The 12,013-nt window shown below is 61.4% G+C and overlaps 1 protein-coding gene across 2 annotated transcripts in view; it reads left to right on the forward strand.

Moving 5' to 3' along the window:
• Nucleotides 1-12,013, forward strand: part of RPTOR (regulatory associated protein of MTOR complex 1) — a 329,954-nt gene extending 317,941 nt beyond the window's left edge. For both annotated transcript variants that reach the window (XM_032429799.1, XM_032429800.1), the window contains 6 exons: nt 5,098-5,204; nt 6,607-6,734; nt 8,092-8,178; nt 9,059-9,175; nt 9,510-9,639; nt 10,237-12,013. In XM_032429799.1, the coding sequence (XP_032285690.1) occupies nt 5,098-5,204; nt 6,607-6,734; nt 8,092-8,178; nt 9,059-9,175; nt 9,510-9,639; nt 10,237-10,305 (638 nt within the window). In that variant the 3' untranslated portion in view covers nt 10,306-12,013. The remainder of the gene's footprint in view (nt 1-5,097; nt 5,205-6,606; nt 6,735-8,091; nt 8,179-9,058; nt 9,176-9,509; nt 9,640-10,236) is intronic.

Here is a 12,013-nt window from a genome sequence, read left to right on the forward strand (position 1 = left end):
GGCATCCTGAAGGTGTGAGCCTAGAGAGGAAGTGAGCCAGTGGGCAGCCCTTTGCAGGGGGAGCTCAGAGCAGCCCGCTCGCTCCCAGAAACCCAGAAAGCCACGCCAGCCCAGGAGGACAATGACAGGAGAGGTAGGGGTGCACAGAGGAAGGAGGGGGCACCCTGCACCCATAGTGACCTATGAAGTCCACCTCGTTCAAGGGCAAGATGTTCGAATCTTAGGAGTGTTACTTAAAACACAGCCATCACCTTTGTTCCTTCTGGTCGTCCCATCTGGGAAGAACATGAAACCCTTTTATCATCTTTAACTTGGGACAGATCAAATAACCTCTCCTCCTGTCATGTCTGGAAGTCGAGACGCGGGGCTGGCTGGAAAAGGTGTCGGGGAGAACCAGTGGCCACACTCCGTCTCTGGGCAGCGGGACGTGGCTGAGACTCCGGACCCGTGGGAAACGAGAGGGCGACCAGGTGGGAGCAGGAGGACCTTCTCTGGAGGTGCGTCGGGGTGTAGAGCAGAGCCCTGCGTTCCTCCCCGCGATCTCCCATTGCTCTGAGATTATCTTCCAGACCGGAGCCTCGCTGTCTTAGGTGAGGGCGCCCGCAAACAGTCAAACACAGCTGAGCGGATAGGCTCCAAGGCCCCCAAACCACATTCCGGCTCCTTCGGGGGTTTGTCTTCAACCGACACCTCCCGCGGAGGTTGCTCTGACCGTGCGAGCCAACGCGCTGGCTGCTTCCCGGCAGCACGGGTTTCTCGTACTCCAGCCCTGGGCTGTGCCCCCGCCCACGCAGGGGAGGCATCCTGTCATCTTGGGGCCTCCCCTGCCTCCCCTGGGCTGTGCCACGCCTGGGGTCCAGGGCCGCCGGGCCAGGGCTCTGCAGGGCTCCCAGCAGCGGGGCTCTGGCCGTTCACGGGCCGTCCTGCACGTCTCAGAGGCCGATTTCGAGGACACTCTGTTCATTTAGAAGAGCGCAAACAACCGAGCTGTTACATGAGTTCTTGTATGTGTCCATGATGTCCGTCAGAGGTGGTGTGGCCCCACAAAAAGAACCAGGCTGTAATACAGGGTGGGCCTCATTTGGGGTCCTGACTCCACCTCACGTTCCTCTCATTTGCTTTTGTGAAAGTTACCAAATCAGTCTGAGTTTAGGTGCTCGACTGCAATGGGGTTGGTGGAAAGATGTGCCCTGCAGGCTGGCTGAGGGTCCCTGGGCCCCGAGGGGACGCGCCCTCAGGCCTGGCCGAGGGTCCCTGGGCCCCGAGGGCAAGCACCCTGCAGGCTGGCCAAGGGTTCCTGGGCCCCAAGGGGATGACCTCCGCCTGCTGGTTGAGGGTCCTTGGACCCCCGTATAGGAAGCATCCCATGCAGGAGACTCTGGGGCTCATAGCTATCCCGTCCGTACTCTGTGGCCCTCCTCTGGGATAGGACCGCCACGTGCCTGTGGGGCTCCACGTCCGGGGCTGTCCCTGTGTGTCAGGGTCACAGGGTCAGAGAATATCGCTTTCACCACCTTTCGGGCACTTGTATGTCCTATCTGGGGTCAGACTCGTCTGTGCGTGCCAGGCATCTGCCTCCCCGACCCAGTACACAGGACTCAGGAGAACCCAGCCGTCTGCAGCACGCAGACAGCTTTCTAGTCCACTGACTGCAGCGCTTGCTCCCCGCTACTTCCAAGCAGAACCAGCTTGGCATCCCAGGCTAGAGTTTACATGCCACCCACTGCCTCCGCGCACGCTCCCAGAGCCGCTGCGCCAGATGGAGATGCCGAGGCCTGGCATGTCAGCACCCAGCTCGCTGACCTGAGAGGGCCTTCAGAGAGGCGATTAAGTCGGAACAAGAGCGTTAGAGTGGGCCCTGACCCAGGCGGGCTCCCTCTGGCTCCGAAGCACCTCGTTGAATCCACCAGGAAGGAAGCTGCCCTCCACCCCTTGGCTCGGGCCTGGGTCGGCCGTCCAGAACAAAACAGAGCAGACCCGCTTCGCTCACCCCCGGCGCAGGGCACAGCTGCGACTCCTGCGTCACGTCCTTGGGTCCCCCAGCCCACCCCGGACCCTCTCCGCTTGTCCCCGTGACCCCAGACTGTGGTGCTGAGACATTGGCACTGGTCCAGATGCCATCTGGCCTACACGCTCAATGACTACACGCCTCCTAAGTGCCCCGCGGGGCTGCCGCCGAGCACCAGGGGGACGGCCGAGGACGTCTGAGCACGCAGGCGGTGCGCGCTCTGTGGCGACGGCCACCCCGCACGTCCACGCCTCGGGGGCCTGTGCGCTCTGCGGCCGTGTCAGCAGCCTCTCCGAGCTCTGCCACCGGGACAGGCTGGGAGCGCCACCGTCAGGTGGGTGCAGACGCAGCCCGGCACCAACCCGCCGTGCTCCCCCGAGGCCACGGCCCACAGGCTGACATCCGGGGCCCGTGGTCCGACCACAGCGCTTTCAGAGTTGGGAATTTGCGTATTCTTTAAAAACCCTCACAGAGTCTATACAAAGCAAATGACTTTCAGTTTTACCAATTTTACAAAGCAAATGACTTTCAGTTTTACCAATTTTACAAAGAATGCTTCTTGTAGCTGGAGCCGTTGCAGGATGCCCAGGCCCCACCTTGACTTGGGGGCCTGAGAGCGTGTAGGTTTGCCTGAGGCCAGTTGGACACAGATGGACATAACTACCCGCCCCGTGTAACCAACTCGTGCCTGTCCAGCTTCGTCATTCTCCCAGGTCCCACCCGACCTTCCACCCCCATGTAGATGTGGGTCTTCGGGGCCTTGAACAAGCTTCCCTTTGAGTCCTGTCCGTTCCCCATCATAGAAGTTTGTCCCTCCCCCACCATACGAGGCTGTGCAGTGCCCAGCTCTATGGGCCGTCCCTGCCCCATGATGCCAGGCCATCCATCCTTCATCATGTGCGTGAGGGCGTCCGGTCCCCGTGATGTGAGGGGCTCCAGACAGAAGGCTCACAGACGGACAGGGGTCCATTTCCCTCCCTGGGACACTGGCTGGGGCAGGCCGCCTGGGCGTCCCAGCGGGTGCTGGCCCAGGGCCACTCTCAGGGTCTCTCAACTGGTTCCTGAAGGGTTGCAGCCGGTTTTGAGTGATGCGTGTGGACCACCCCCCTGGCATTGCTTTGGGTTTTGATTCCAGAGGTGGCACATGACTGACATGAGCCACCAAAGGGCCCGGGTCAGAAGTCACGCTGTCCATCCTCATTGTTACCAAATACATCAAGTCCAGTAAACATGGGGTCTGAAACAATAGGGCTTCAGACACTCCTTCCCCCGGGATGGGGGCCCTTGGCACCCACCCACCACCCCCCTCCTGGGTCAGAGAGCTTCCTGCACAGTCACCCCCCCCATATCGTGAACATCCCCCCCCCCAACCGCTGGCCATGCCCGGACCTTCAGTACGTCCCTCTGGCCTGGGGGGTCATGTCCTGGCACAGAGTGGCCAGTAGGGACCGACCCGGGGGCCCTGCCTCTGCATCCAGGCAGGTGACTGGTCAAGAAGAGCAAACACCTGAGTTGGATAGAGGCTTCGTGCTGGTCTTTCTTTTATTCTCTTCCTTTCTTTTTGGGGGGGTTATTATTGAGGTAAACTTCACATAACATAAAATTAACCATTGTAAAGTGTTCAATTCAGTGGCATTTAGTGCAGTCATAATGTGCGACCCCCACCCAGCTAGTTCCAGAACATTCTCATCTGCCAGAAGGAAACCCTGTGCCCACTAATTCAGTGTCTCCCTGCAGAGAGTGGTGCTCAGAAGACTTCCACGGCTGAGCCGAGTTGTCTGTGCTTAGAAGTCTGTCCAGGGTCTGGGCCCGGCTCGCGCCCCCAGCACTGCTGGTGGGGGTACCTGGCAGGTAGCCCAGGGTCAGAAGGGAGATTGGGGCCTGGAGGGAGGTCCACCGCCCTAAAAGGACACAGTGGAAGAGAACGAGGCATTACGGGCTCCGGAACAGGGTGCCCAGGGACGTGGGGGCTGCAGGGCCGCAGCGTGGAGCAGCAGAAATGAGTTTGACAAGTGTGACTGAAGAAACACACAAACGAGGTCATCACGTAAGTGACAGAACAGAAAGAGATCCTGGTGTCACGATGCAGGTCGCAGCGCATGCATCTGGTGGAGGAAGAATATCATGAACGCCAATGACCACGGGGTCTGGTGGGACCACTGCGTGGGTCTCTGCCACGGCTGCAGATGTGGCCCCTCCCGCCGGGAGCCTCCTTCTAAGTGCACATGTTGCTGCTGCAGCTGCGGTTTGCGGAGTCAGGGAACACATGAATAAATGGGTCAAGCAGACCCCAACCTACTGGGCAGGATAAGTCCACACAACGTGACCTGGAAGGGGAACGCGGGTTCCTAGGAAATATGCCCCATGTGAAATTGGTGGCATTAGCGGAAGCCGTCCTGGTGTGTGGCAGGTGCACCTGGATGGGGGATGCGCACGGCCCAGCTTGGGAAGATGCCTGAGGCCTGGGGACAGTTCGGCCAGGATCAGAGTGGGCAAGTGAGGCTTTTGCTGGTCTAAAATCTTGCTTCTTTTCAAAAGAACGAAAAGGGGGAAATGCCAGCCACTGTTAGATCCGGGTGGTGGGTACGGGATCTCTCCTGTATGTTTAAAACGTAACGTTGTTTTAAGCAGAGTCCCTCCCGTGAGGTTTTAATGCCACCTTTAGGAATGCTGCAGTCACTGGCCTCCCCATGCAGTCCCAGCATGGGCCTCACGCCCGGCGCAGTCTGCTCGGCCTCTGCAGAGCTCCTGCTCAGCCCCGAGAAACCGCATGCTCGAGCCTTGATGTGGCCAAGAGAAGCATCGCCATGCCCACTCTGAAGTTGCAGGGCTGCCCGCTGTGCCCAGATGTTTTAGCAAACGGGCATGTTGAACAGTCCTGGGATGGTGCTGCCCGCCAGCAGATGTCTGGGCAGAGCAGGGATCCGGGGAAGACTCCAGATTGCTGCCCTGACCCAGACTGGGAACCTGGAGCTCCTGTGGGGTTGGGCACCCGGCCGTGGCTGTGGGTGGTGTGGCGCTGCTTGGTGCTCAGTGGCTGCCCGGGACAGGCTCCCGCGGTGACGCCGGAGCGGTCTATGTCTCTCCAGGAGCCGGGATGGTGGTGGACTGGGAGCAGGAGACCGGCCTCCTCATGAGCTCAGGGGACGTGCGGATCGTCCGGATCTGGGACACAGACCGTGAGATGAAAGTGCAGGTAACTGCAACACCCCACCAGGCCCCCCAGCTCTGCTCCCCCCACCAAACAGGCCTTGTCAGAGAGAAGCAAGAGTCAGGGTCACACCAGGGAGGGAGTGTGCGGCCTCCACACCGTCGGAAGCTCATTACCTCTAGATGTTCATTTATCGTGACACTTTGACCCTGCATCGCAACGTGATTAAGCCGATGCTAACCCTAATTATTTCCCAAAATTATTTTATCCACATAAAAAGCAGCAGGGTGAAAACATCTTAAATTGGAATGGTGAATTATTTGACTGCATGCTTCTTAAAGCATCTCTTATTTCCAGTTTTAATCGACAGAACGAGGAGGGAATTGGTTTTGACAGAGGCACCCTGGAAGGGGCAGTAGGCTGCAGACAGCTCGGGACCTCGGAGATTTTGGGTGGTGGTGCTGCCTGTGGCTGGAGGCCCGGGAGCTCCCCAGCCCGGCCCTGGGCCTCCCGCCAAGCCCTCAGTCACACGGGCGCCCAGCAGAGGAGAGCGGGCTCTGGGTCGAACTAGAAGGGCTGGGGACGGGGAGCCGAAGTGAGGCCGGGGCACGGGTGTCCGAGCTGCCGCCCCGGGCAGAAGTGACCTCCCTCTGCCCTGTGCCCAGGCCCTGCGATGGTATAGGCAGCTTCCGTCACACATCCTTTCTGGGGCCCGGGACTAGCCATTCCCTGCAGCCCTCCAGTGCAGCGTGGACACCCAGTGCTCGCAGCCCTTACTCGGGAGTCCGTGCCCCCAGAACTTGTCTTCAGCTCAGCCACCAGGGGCTTGTCCCCGGCCCCCTCCCGCCTGCAAGTCCTCTGAGCAGGTGGGGAGTCCCAGAGGTGCAGCTGCGGCCCCTCATCTTGTTGCCTCTTACACGGATTGGATTCCATTCGTGTTGGATTTCTTCCCTGTGAACCCAATAGCAGCAAACCCCTGACAAGGGGAAAGCACTTTCCCTCTTGTGGCCCCTTTGGTCTCCTGCTCTTTCCTGCCAGGCATTCGTCACCCCTGCCCTTCCACGGCATTTACGGCCGCCAGGACGAGCGGTGAGGCGGCGGCTTAGGGAGGCAGAACTCCCTAGACCCTTTCCTGAACTAATTAGGAGGATCCGTCCCTACCAAAATGTGCTTCGTCTTCCTTTTTAGGAAAGAGGGAGACACTGGAAAGTTTAATTGGCACCAAAAGCCGGTTCCCAGAGTTATGTGCTGGCTGCGGCCCTAGGGACAGGGGACCAGCTCTCGGGCGGGTGTGGGCCTGACTCACTCGGGTCCCCTGCGGGTCCCTCGGGTTCCCTGGGCCTTCAATGCCTCCCTTGGTGGAGAAGGCAGGGGTCCCAGGCCAGGGGTGATGGCGTGCCCGGAAGCTGTGGGGGAGCCTCACCACAGTCCCTGTGCCCGGCCCCAGGACATCCCCACGGGCGCTGACAGCTGTGTGACAAGCCTGTCCTGTGACTCCCACCGCTCCCTCATCGTGGCTGGCCTCGGGGACGGCTCCATCCGCGTCTACGACCGGAGGATGGCGCTCAGTGAATGGTAATCCACACCCTCCCCCCAGCACCAGCACCCTCCAGACAGAGGGAGCCTCCCAAAGCCCATTGGGCACCCCCCACCGAGGCCACATTCCCACGGCACGTGGAAGGGAAAGCCAGCAGGGCAGGGGGCTGGCAAAGTACTGCCCTCCCTGAGCTCCTTTTCCCTCCTGAGCACGCAGGACAGCCAAGGAGACGGTGTCGGGGAGTGCCCGCATGGGCTTCACGCAGCGCTGAGCGACGTGCGTGTCATGGCTGTCCCAGGCTCTGGGGGGCAAGTCCTCGGCCAGGGGCCAGGCGGGGCCAGGCGGGGCCAGGCACTAGGGGGCAAGTGCTGTTACCTGTGGGCAGGTGAGGAGCTGAGGTCCAGCTGGTGGTCACTCACCTGAGCCCCACGGCTGGTAGATGACAGCACAGTCTCCCGGGGCCCCTGGAGCGATGTGCTTATTAACACCTGCCTTGTCCCGGAAAATCAAGCCTGGCCTTCAGGGGTGGGGGGGCAGGTGGGCAGGTATGTGACTGTGGGGCTGAAGGAACCCCATGGGACGAGCCGCTGGACGGGCTGTTTGCTGCCCAGGCCCCGGTGCCGGGCCACGTCGGGTGGGGTCTCCCAGTACAGACCCGAGGCTGGACCGGTGCCAGGTGGGCCCGCACTCGCCCTGCAGCTTCTCTGCAGAAGGATCCGCACAGAGAATGGGCAGCACCCTCAGAAAGCCGCCACTGTGAGGGTGGGGAGTGGGGTTTCTTTCTGGGCTGGCGGAAATACCCTCACACGGCGGTGAGCACACTGAAACCCCCTCACGACGCGCTCTGAAAGGGTGAGATTAACCTCCATCAAGCCGTCGTTTTAAAAAGCTACCCTGAGCAGGCAGTCAAGTCGCAGATCGGCTCCGAGAGAGCCAAGGGTCATGGGGCAGCCTGAGGGTACCGCTGGGGTCTCTTCCTGGCACTGAGGGCAGTGACACTGGGCACCCGTGCTCCCCAGGGGTGACTCGTGGCTTGCTGTGTGTGGCGTGTGTCCTCCGTGCCGGGGGCCTCCGCTTCAGCAGCTCCTCGGTTGGGGTTCTCATTCCTGACCCTCAGAGTCGTGGGATGGGAGCTGCACGGGGTGAAGCCCCGTCTGGGGGGCTCCCAGGGGCCCTGACCGCATCCCAACATCATGGCGAACAGTGCGTGGAGGCCGCTGACCCCCAGACAGAGCAGACCCTGACGGCTTTAAGTGAACGCTCAAAATGAAGTCACACTGTCGGCTTCTTAGCTCCTGCTCCCGTGCTGTGTGCACCGCGGCCAGCCTGCTGTCCCCTCCCCCGCAGCAGCCGGCCCTCCGGGCTCTGACCCCATCCTCCCCCCGCCCCCCGCAGCCGCGTCATGACCTACCGGGAGCACACAGCCTGGGTGGTGAAGGCCTACCTCCAGAAGCACCCTGAGGGCCACATCATGAGCGTGAGGTAATGAGCACGGAATATTTATGAGACATTTTGCTGTAAAAACATTATTTTCTCCTTGGTATTTAAACGGCCGGGAAAGGATAGCATTTCCGGGCTGTAATTAATCTCCGCTCTGGGACTGGCCAGAAAGGTCAGGGCCGGTGGGAGGGCAGGGACACATCGGGCCTCCCTCTGGAGAGCCTCGCCCGAGGGCAGCAGGAGGCTGGCTCGGTGGCGGCCGGCAGGGTGTACACGGGAAGGGGGTGGGCATCTTCCGGCCCTTTGCTGTGGGATCACTGCATGGAGTAATCGTCTGCCCATAAATCCATTTCTGCTGCCCAGTAAATCCCATGCTGAGAGCAGCGAATATTTATTTGCCCGTTAAAGGGACAGCAAAATGTAATTTACTGTCACAAAGCCACCATTTCTTCAAAGAGATGCTCTCTCCCCTATTTGTAGTATAAAAACAGAACATAGCTCTTAGAACGACACCCACTAGAGACCAAGGGCAGGAAAGGTGGCCTCCAGGGGTGACATCGGGCCTCCTGGCCTCCCCGCCTCCCCTCCCTACCATCCTGTAACTGCATCCCTGGCTGTACAAAATCTAATCTCCAGAATTGGAAATGAAACCAATAACTCACATCCTCCCCCTGTGTCTTTGCTTACTGCTGCTTCACTCCTTGGAGGCAGGGCCTTTTCTGGCTCTGGGGAGGAGTCCAGGGGGGTTGGTGCTGGTCCTGGTTGCTGGGGCCAGTGGGGTGGGCGCCTGCCATGCCTCGGGGGCCTTACTGGGCACTTGGGCCAGCCGGCCTTGGCCTTGAGCGGCGCATGTGCACGTGGGCCCCAGACTGCACGCGGCCGGCACGCCCCAGCCTCACCAGCAGTGACCCTTTCCCGGCAGTGTCAACGGGGACGTACGCTTCTTCGACCCTCGGATGCCAGAGTCTGTGAATGTCCTCCAGATCGTGAAGGGGCTCACGGCCCTTGACATCCACCCCCAGGCAAACCTGATCGCCTGGTAGGTGCCAACCCTAAGAGAAAAGGAGGGGCCTTTCCTGACCCGACCATCTCAGAGCACCCAGAGTCAGCCTCGGGTCTCCGTGTAAACAACAGGTGCTATCCCCCCATGGCCTGGGAAGGAGAGCTCTTTGGAGCCACGTAATTGTGGGGCCCCTTGTGCCTGGGTGATGGACGGGCAGGTCAGCCCCGTGTCTGGGACGGTGCCCGTGTGAGAGGAAAGGGGGGCCACCTCTCCCTGTGGACGCACCTGCCACCCCCCCCCCATGCTTCACCCCTGGGCTGGCACTCTTCCACCCCAGCGGGAAGGCTCACGCCAGACCTTCTATGTGCAGCGGCTCCATGAACCAGTTCACGGCCATCTACAGCGGGAACGGGGAGCTCATCAACCACATCAAGTACTATGACGGGTTTATGGGCCAGCGCGTCGGGGCCATCAGCTGCCTGGCCTTCCACCCGCACTGGGTCTGTGTCTCCCCACCCCTGGGGCGCAGGGGGGATGCAGGGGGACTCAGAGGGGTGGGGGGGACTATAGCCAGGCCGCCCTGGGCTTCTCCCTCCCCATGTCCAAGAATGGCATGAAACAAGATCTTGTCAGGTCCTAGGGTCTCCAAGGGTCACGGCCCCCAAGCTACCTCCAAAAACAGCACCAGATTCCCCCATCAGGCAGGGAGTCGTGGGCTGCACAGACATGAGACAGCCCCCCTTTTCCTATCACCCCTGGCCGCTGCCCTGCTGCCGCCCCTGGAGAAGCCGTGCAGTGAAGAGGGTGCTGAGGTGTCCTCGTCCAGCCTCTGCTCCCCGGGGAGGGGCAGCCGTCCCTTACGGCCGCTCCACGAGTCTGTGGGCTCCGCCAGAGGCCCCCATGCAGCACGGGGCTCTCAACCCGGACACGTGGCACTGGGGTCCCAGACCATCCCTGCAGGGAGCTGTGGGAGCCCCCGTGTCCCCGTGGCGGGCTGTGGGGCCTCTGCTGAGAGCCATAGCAGAGTGGGGATGAGGAAGCCGCAGGGCGCCCTCCCCACCCTCCTGCCCGCTCACCTGCCCTGCTCTCCTCTGCAGCCTCACCTGGCCGTGGGCAGCAACGACTACTACATCTCTGTGTACTCGGTGGAGAAGCGCGCCAGATAGCGGGCGCCCCTCCCCGCCAGGCCTCCATGTACATAGTGGATCCACCGCGACACCCTCAACACTGGTCCTGACCTGCTGCCGAGGGCTCCAGGAGGCCCCTCGCTGTCTGTCTGTCCGTCTGTGGTCGCTGTCACGCCCAGGAGCCCAGGGAAGGGGCCTCTGGTGGAGTCCTGCCGTGTGACAGCCCAAGGACAGTCGCAGACATCCCAGCACCCTTCCCGTCCTGTTTTGCTTCTGAGATTTTTAAAGGGGGAAACACACTCGTTCTATTTTGCGAGGGACCCGAGCATTGGCTCCACAAAAGCTCTGAGACAGAAGCCATCTCCCCAGGGCTCAGCCACCCTGGCGGACAGGGGAGCGCTAGGGCTCAACGTGGGTCTCTGGGCCACTGCCTGGCCATGAGCCAGCCTGGGCTGCATCCCCCTGGCTGCAAGCTAGCCCAGGCCGTTTTCTGCGCACGTGCTCCTGGGGGCATTTCCAGGCTGGGGGCGGGGGGAGTTCAAGAGACAGAGCCGGCACATGTAGAAGGAGACAGCCCAAGCCCCCTCGCCAACCGCCAGTCCTTGCCCACTAGGGGCCTTCGTGGCCAGAGGGTGCGAGGACTGGCAGTGCCCCTCCACCACGCAGCCCACCTTCCCGGCACAGGCCCCTCTCATCACAGACCCGCTAGCAGGAGGGGCCTGCGGCTTTGGACAGGTGAGGCAGGTCCTTGGCCATTCCGCCACCACCTTGGGCCACAGGGCCTGTTTCTCTCAAGTGCTGCTGTTCCCAGGCAGGTGCAGTGACAGCCACGAGGCCTGTGGCCTCCCACACGGGTGTACACGCGGTGCAGGGCCCGCGGCCTCCTGGCCGGCACAGGCATCACACACACGCACAGTGCAGGGCGGCTGGAGCGCGGCGGGCGTCTGTGGGTCAGCGGCGGCCCATTCTTCCCGCCGCTCGCTGGCTCCGCAGAAGTTTGTGTCTTGCAGCGAGTAACGCGGGAGTTTCTTGGTGATTGCTTTGGCATGGGTCAGGGCGTCTGCATGTCTGCACACAGGTGTGCGTGTGTCTTCACGTGTACGTGCACGACCTCGGAGCCACGGGGACGGTGTAGCCCCAGGACGGACAGCAGAGAACGTGCTAAGCAATTACAAACAGCGCTTGTAAAACAAAACCACAATGATGATATTCTGAAAAGCATTTTTTCCATTTTCCTTGGGAATCAAGATTATTCAGATAGAGGAGTGAGCTGGCTTAACTAATTCTGCCACTACGAGGCCATAATAGTGGGAATGTGAGTCCCCTCGTGCTGCGGCCGGCGCTCTGCCTCCGCCAGGGCCGTGTCCCCGGGGCCCGGGCAGCACCGGGCTCTGCGGCCGGGGGGACGCCCGTGCGCCCCGGGAGCCGGCTCCGGGACGGGGTCCGCACGGGCTCCCGGGCTGCCGACACCTGGCACCTGTCCGCGCCCCGCAGTTGGCCCACCGGGTGGGTCGGGAGCAGCGGACTGCAGGCCGCGGAGCTGGGCCGTCTGTGCGGACACGGGACCGCGCACGCGGCGGCCGGCGAGGTCTTCCCGGGTCCGACGCGAAAATCCAATCATGGAGTTAACCGGGGCTTCACAGAGCACGCCCTGAAGTTCGTTTATCTCTATTTATTTTACCAAATGAGAATTGCGGAGTGAAAGTGAGAGCACACGACAACTGTTCATGACAATAAACAAGTGCAG

The sequence above is a fragment of the Phoca vitulina genome, unplaced genomic scaffold (assembly GCF_004348235.1).
Source record: "Phoca vitulina isolate PV1807 unplaced genomic scaffold, GSC_HSeal_1.0 scaffold41, whole genome shotgun sequence".
Lineage (NCBI taxonomy): Eukaryota > Metazoa > Chordata > Mammalia > Carnivora > Phocidae > Phoca > Phoca vitulina.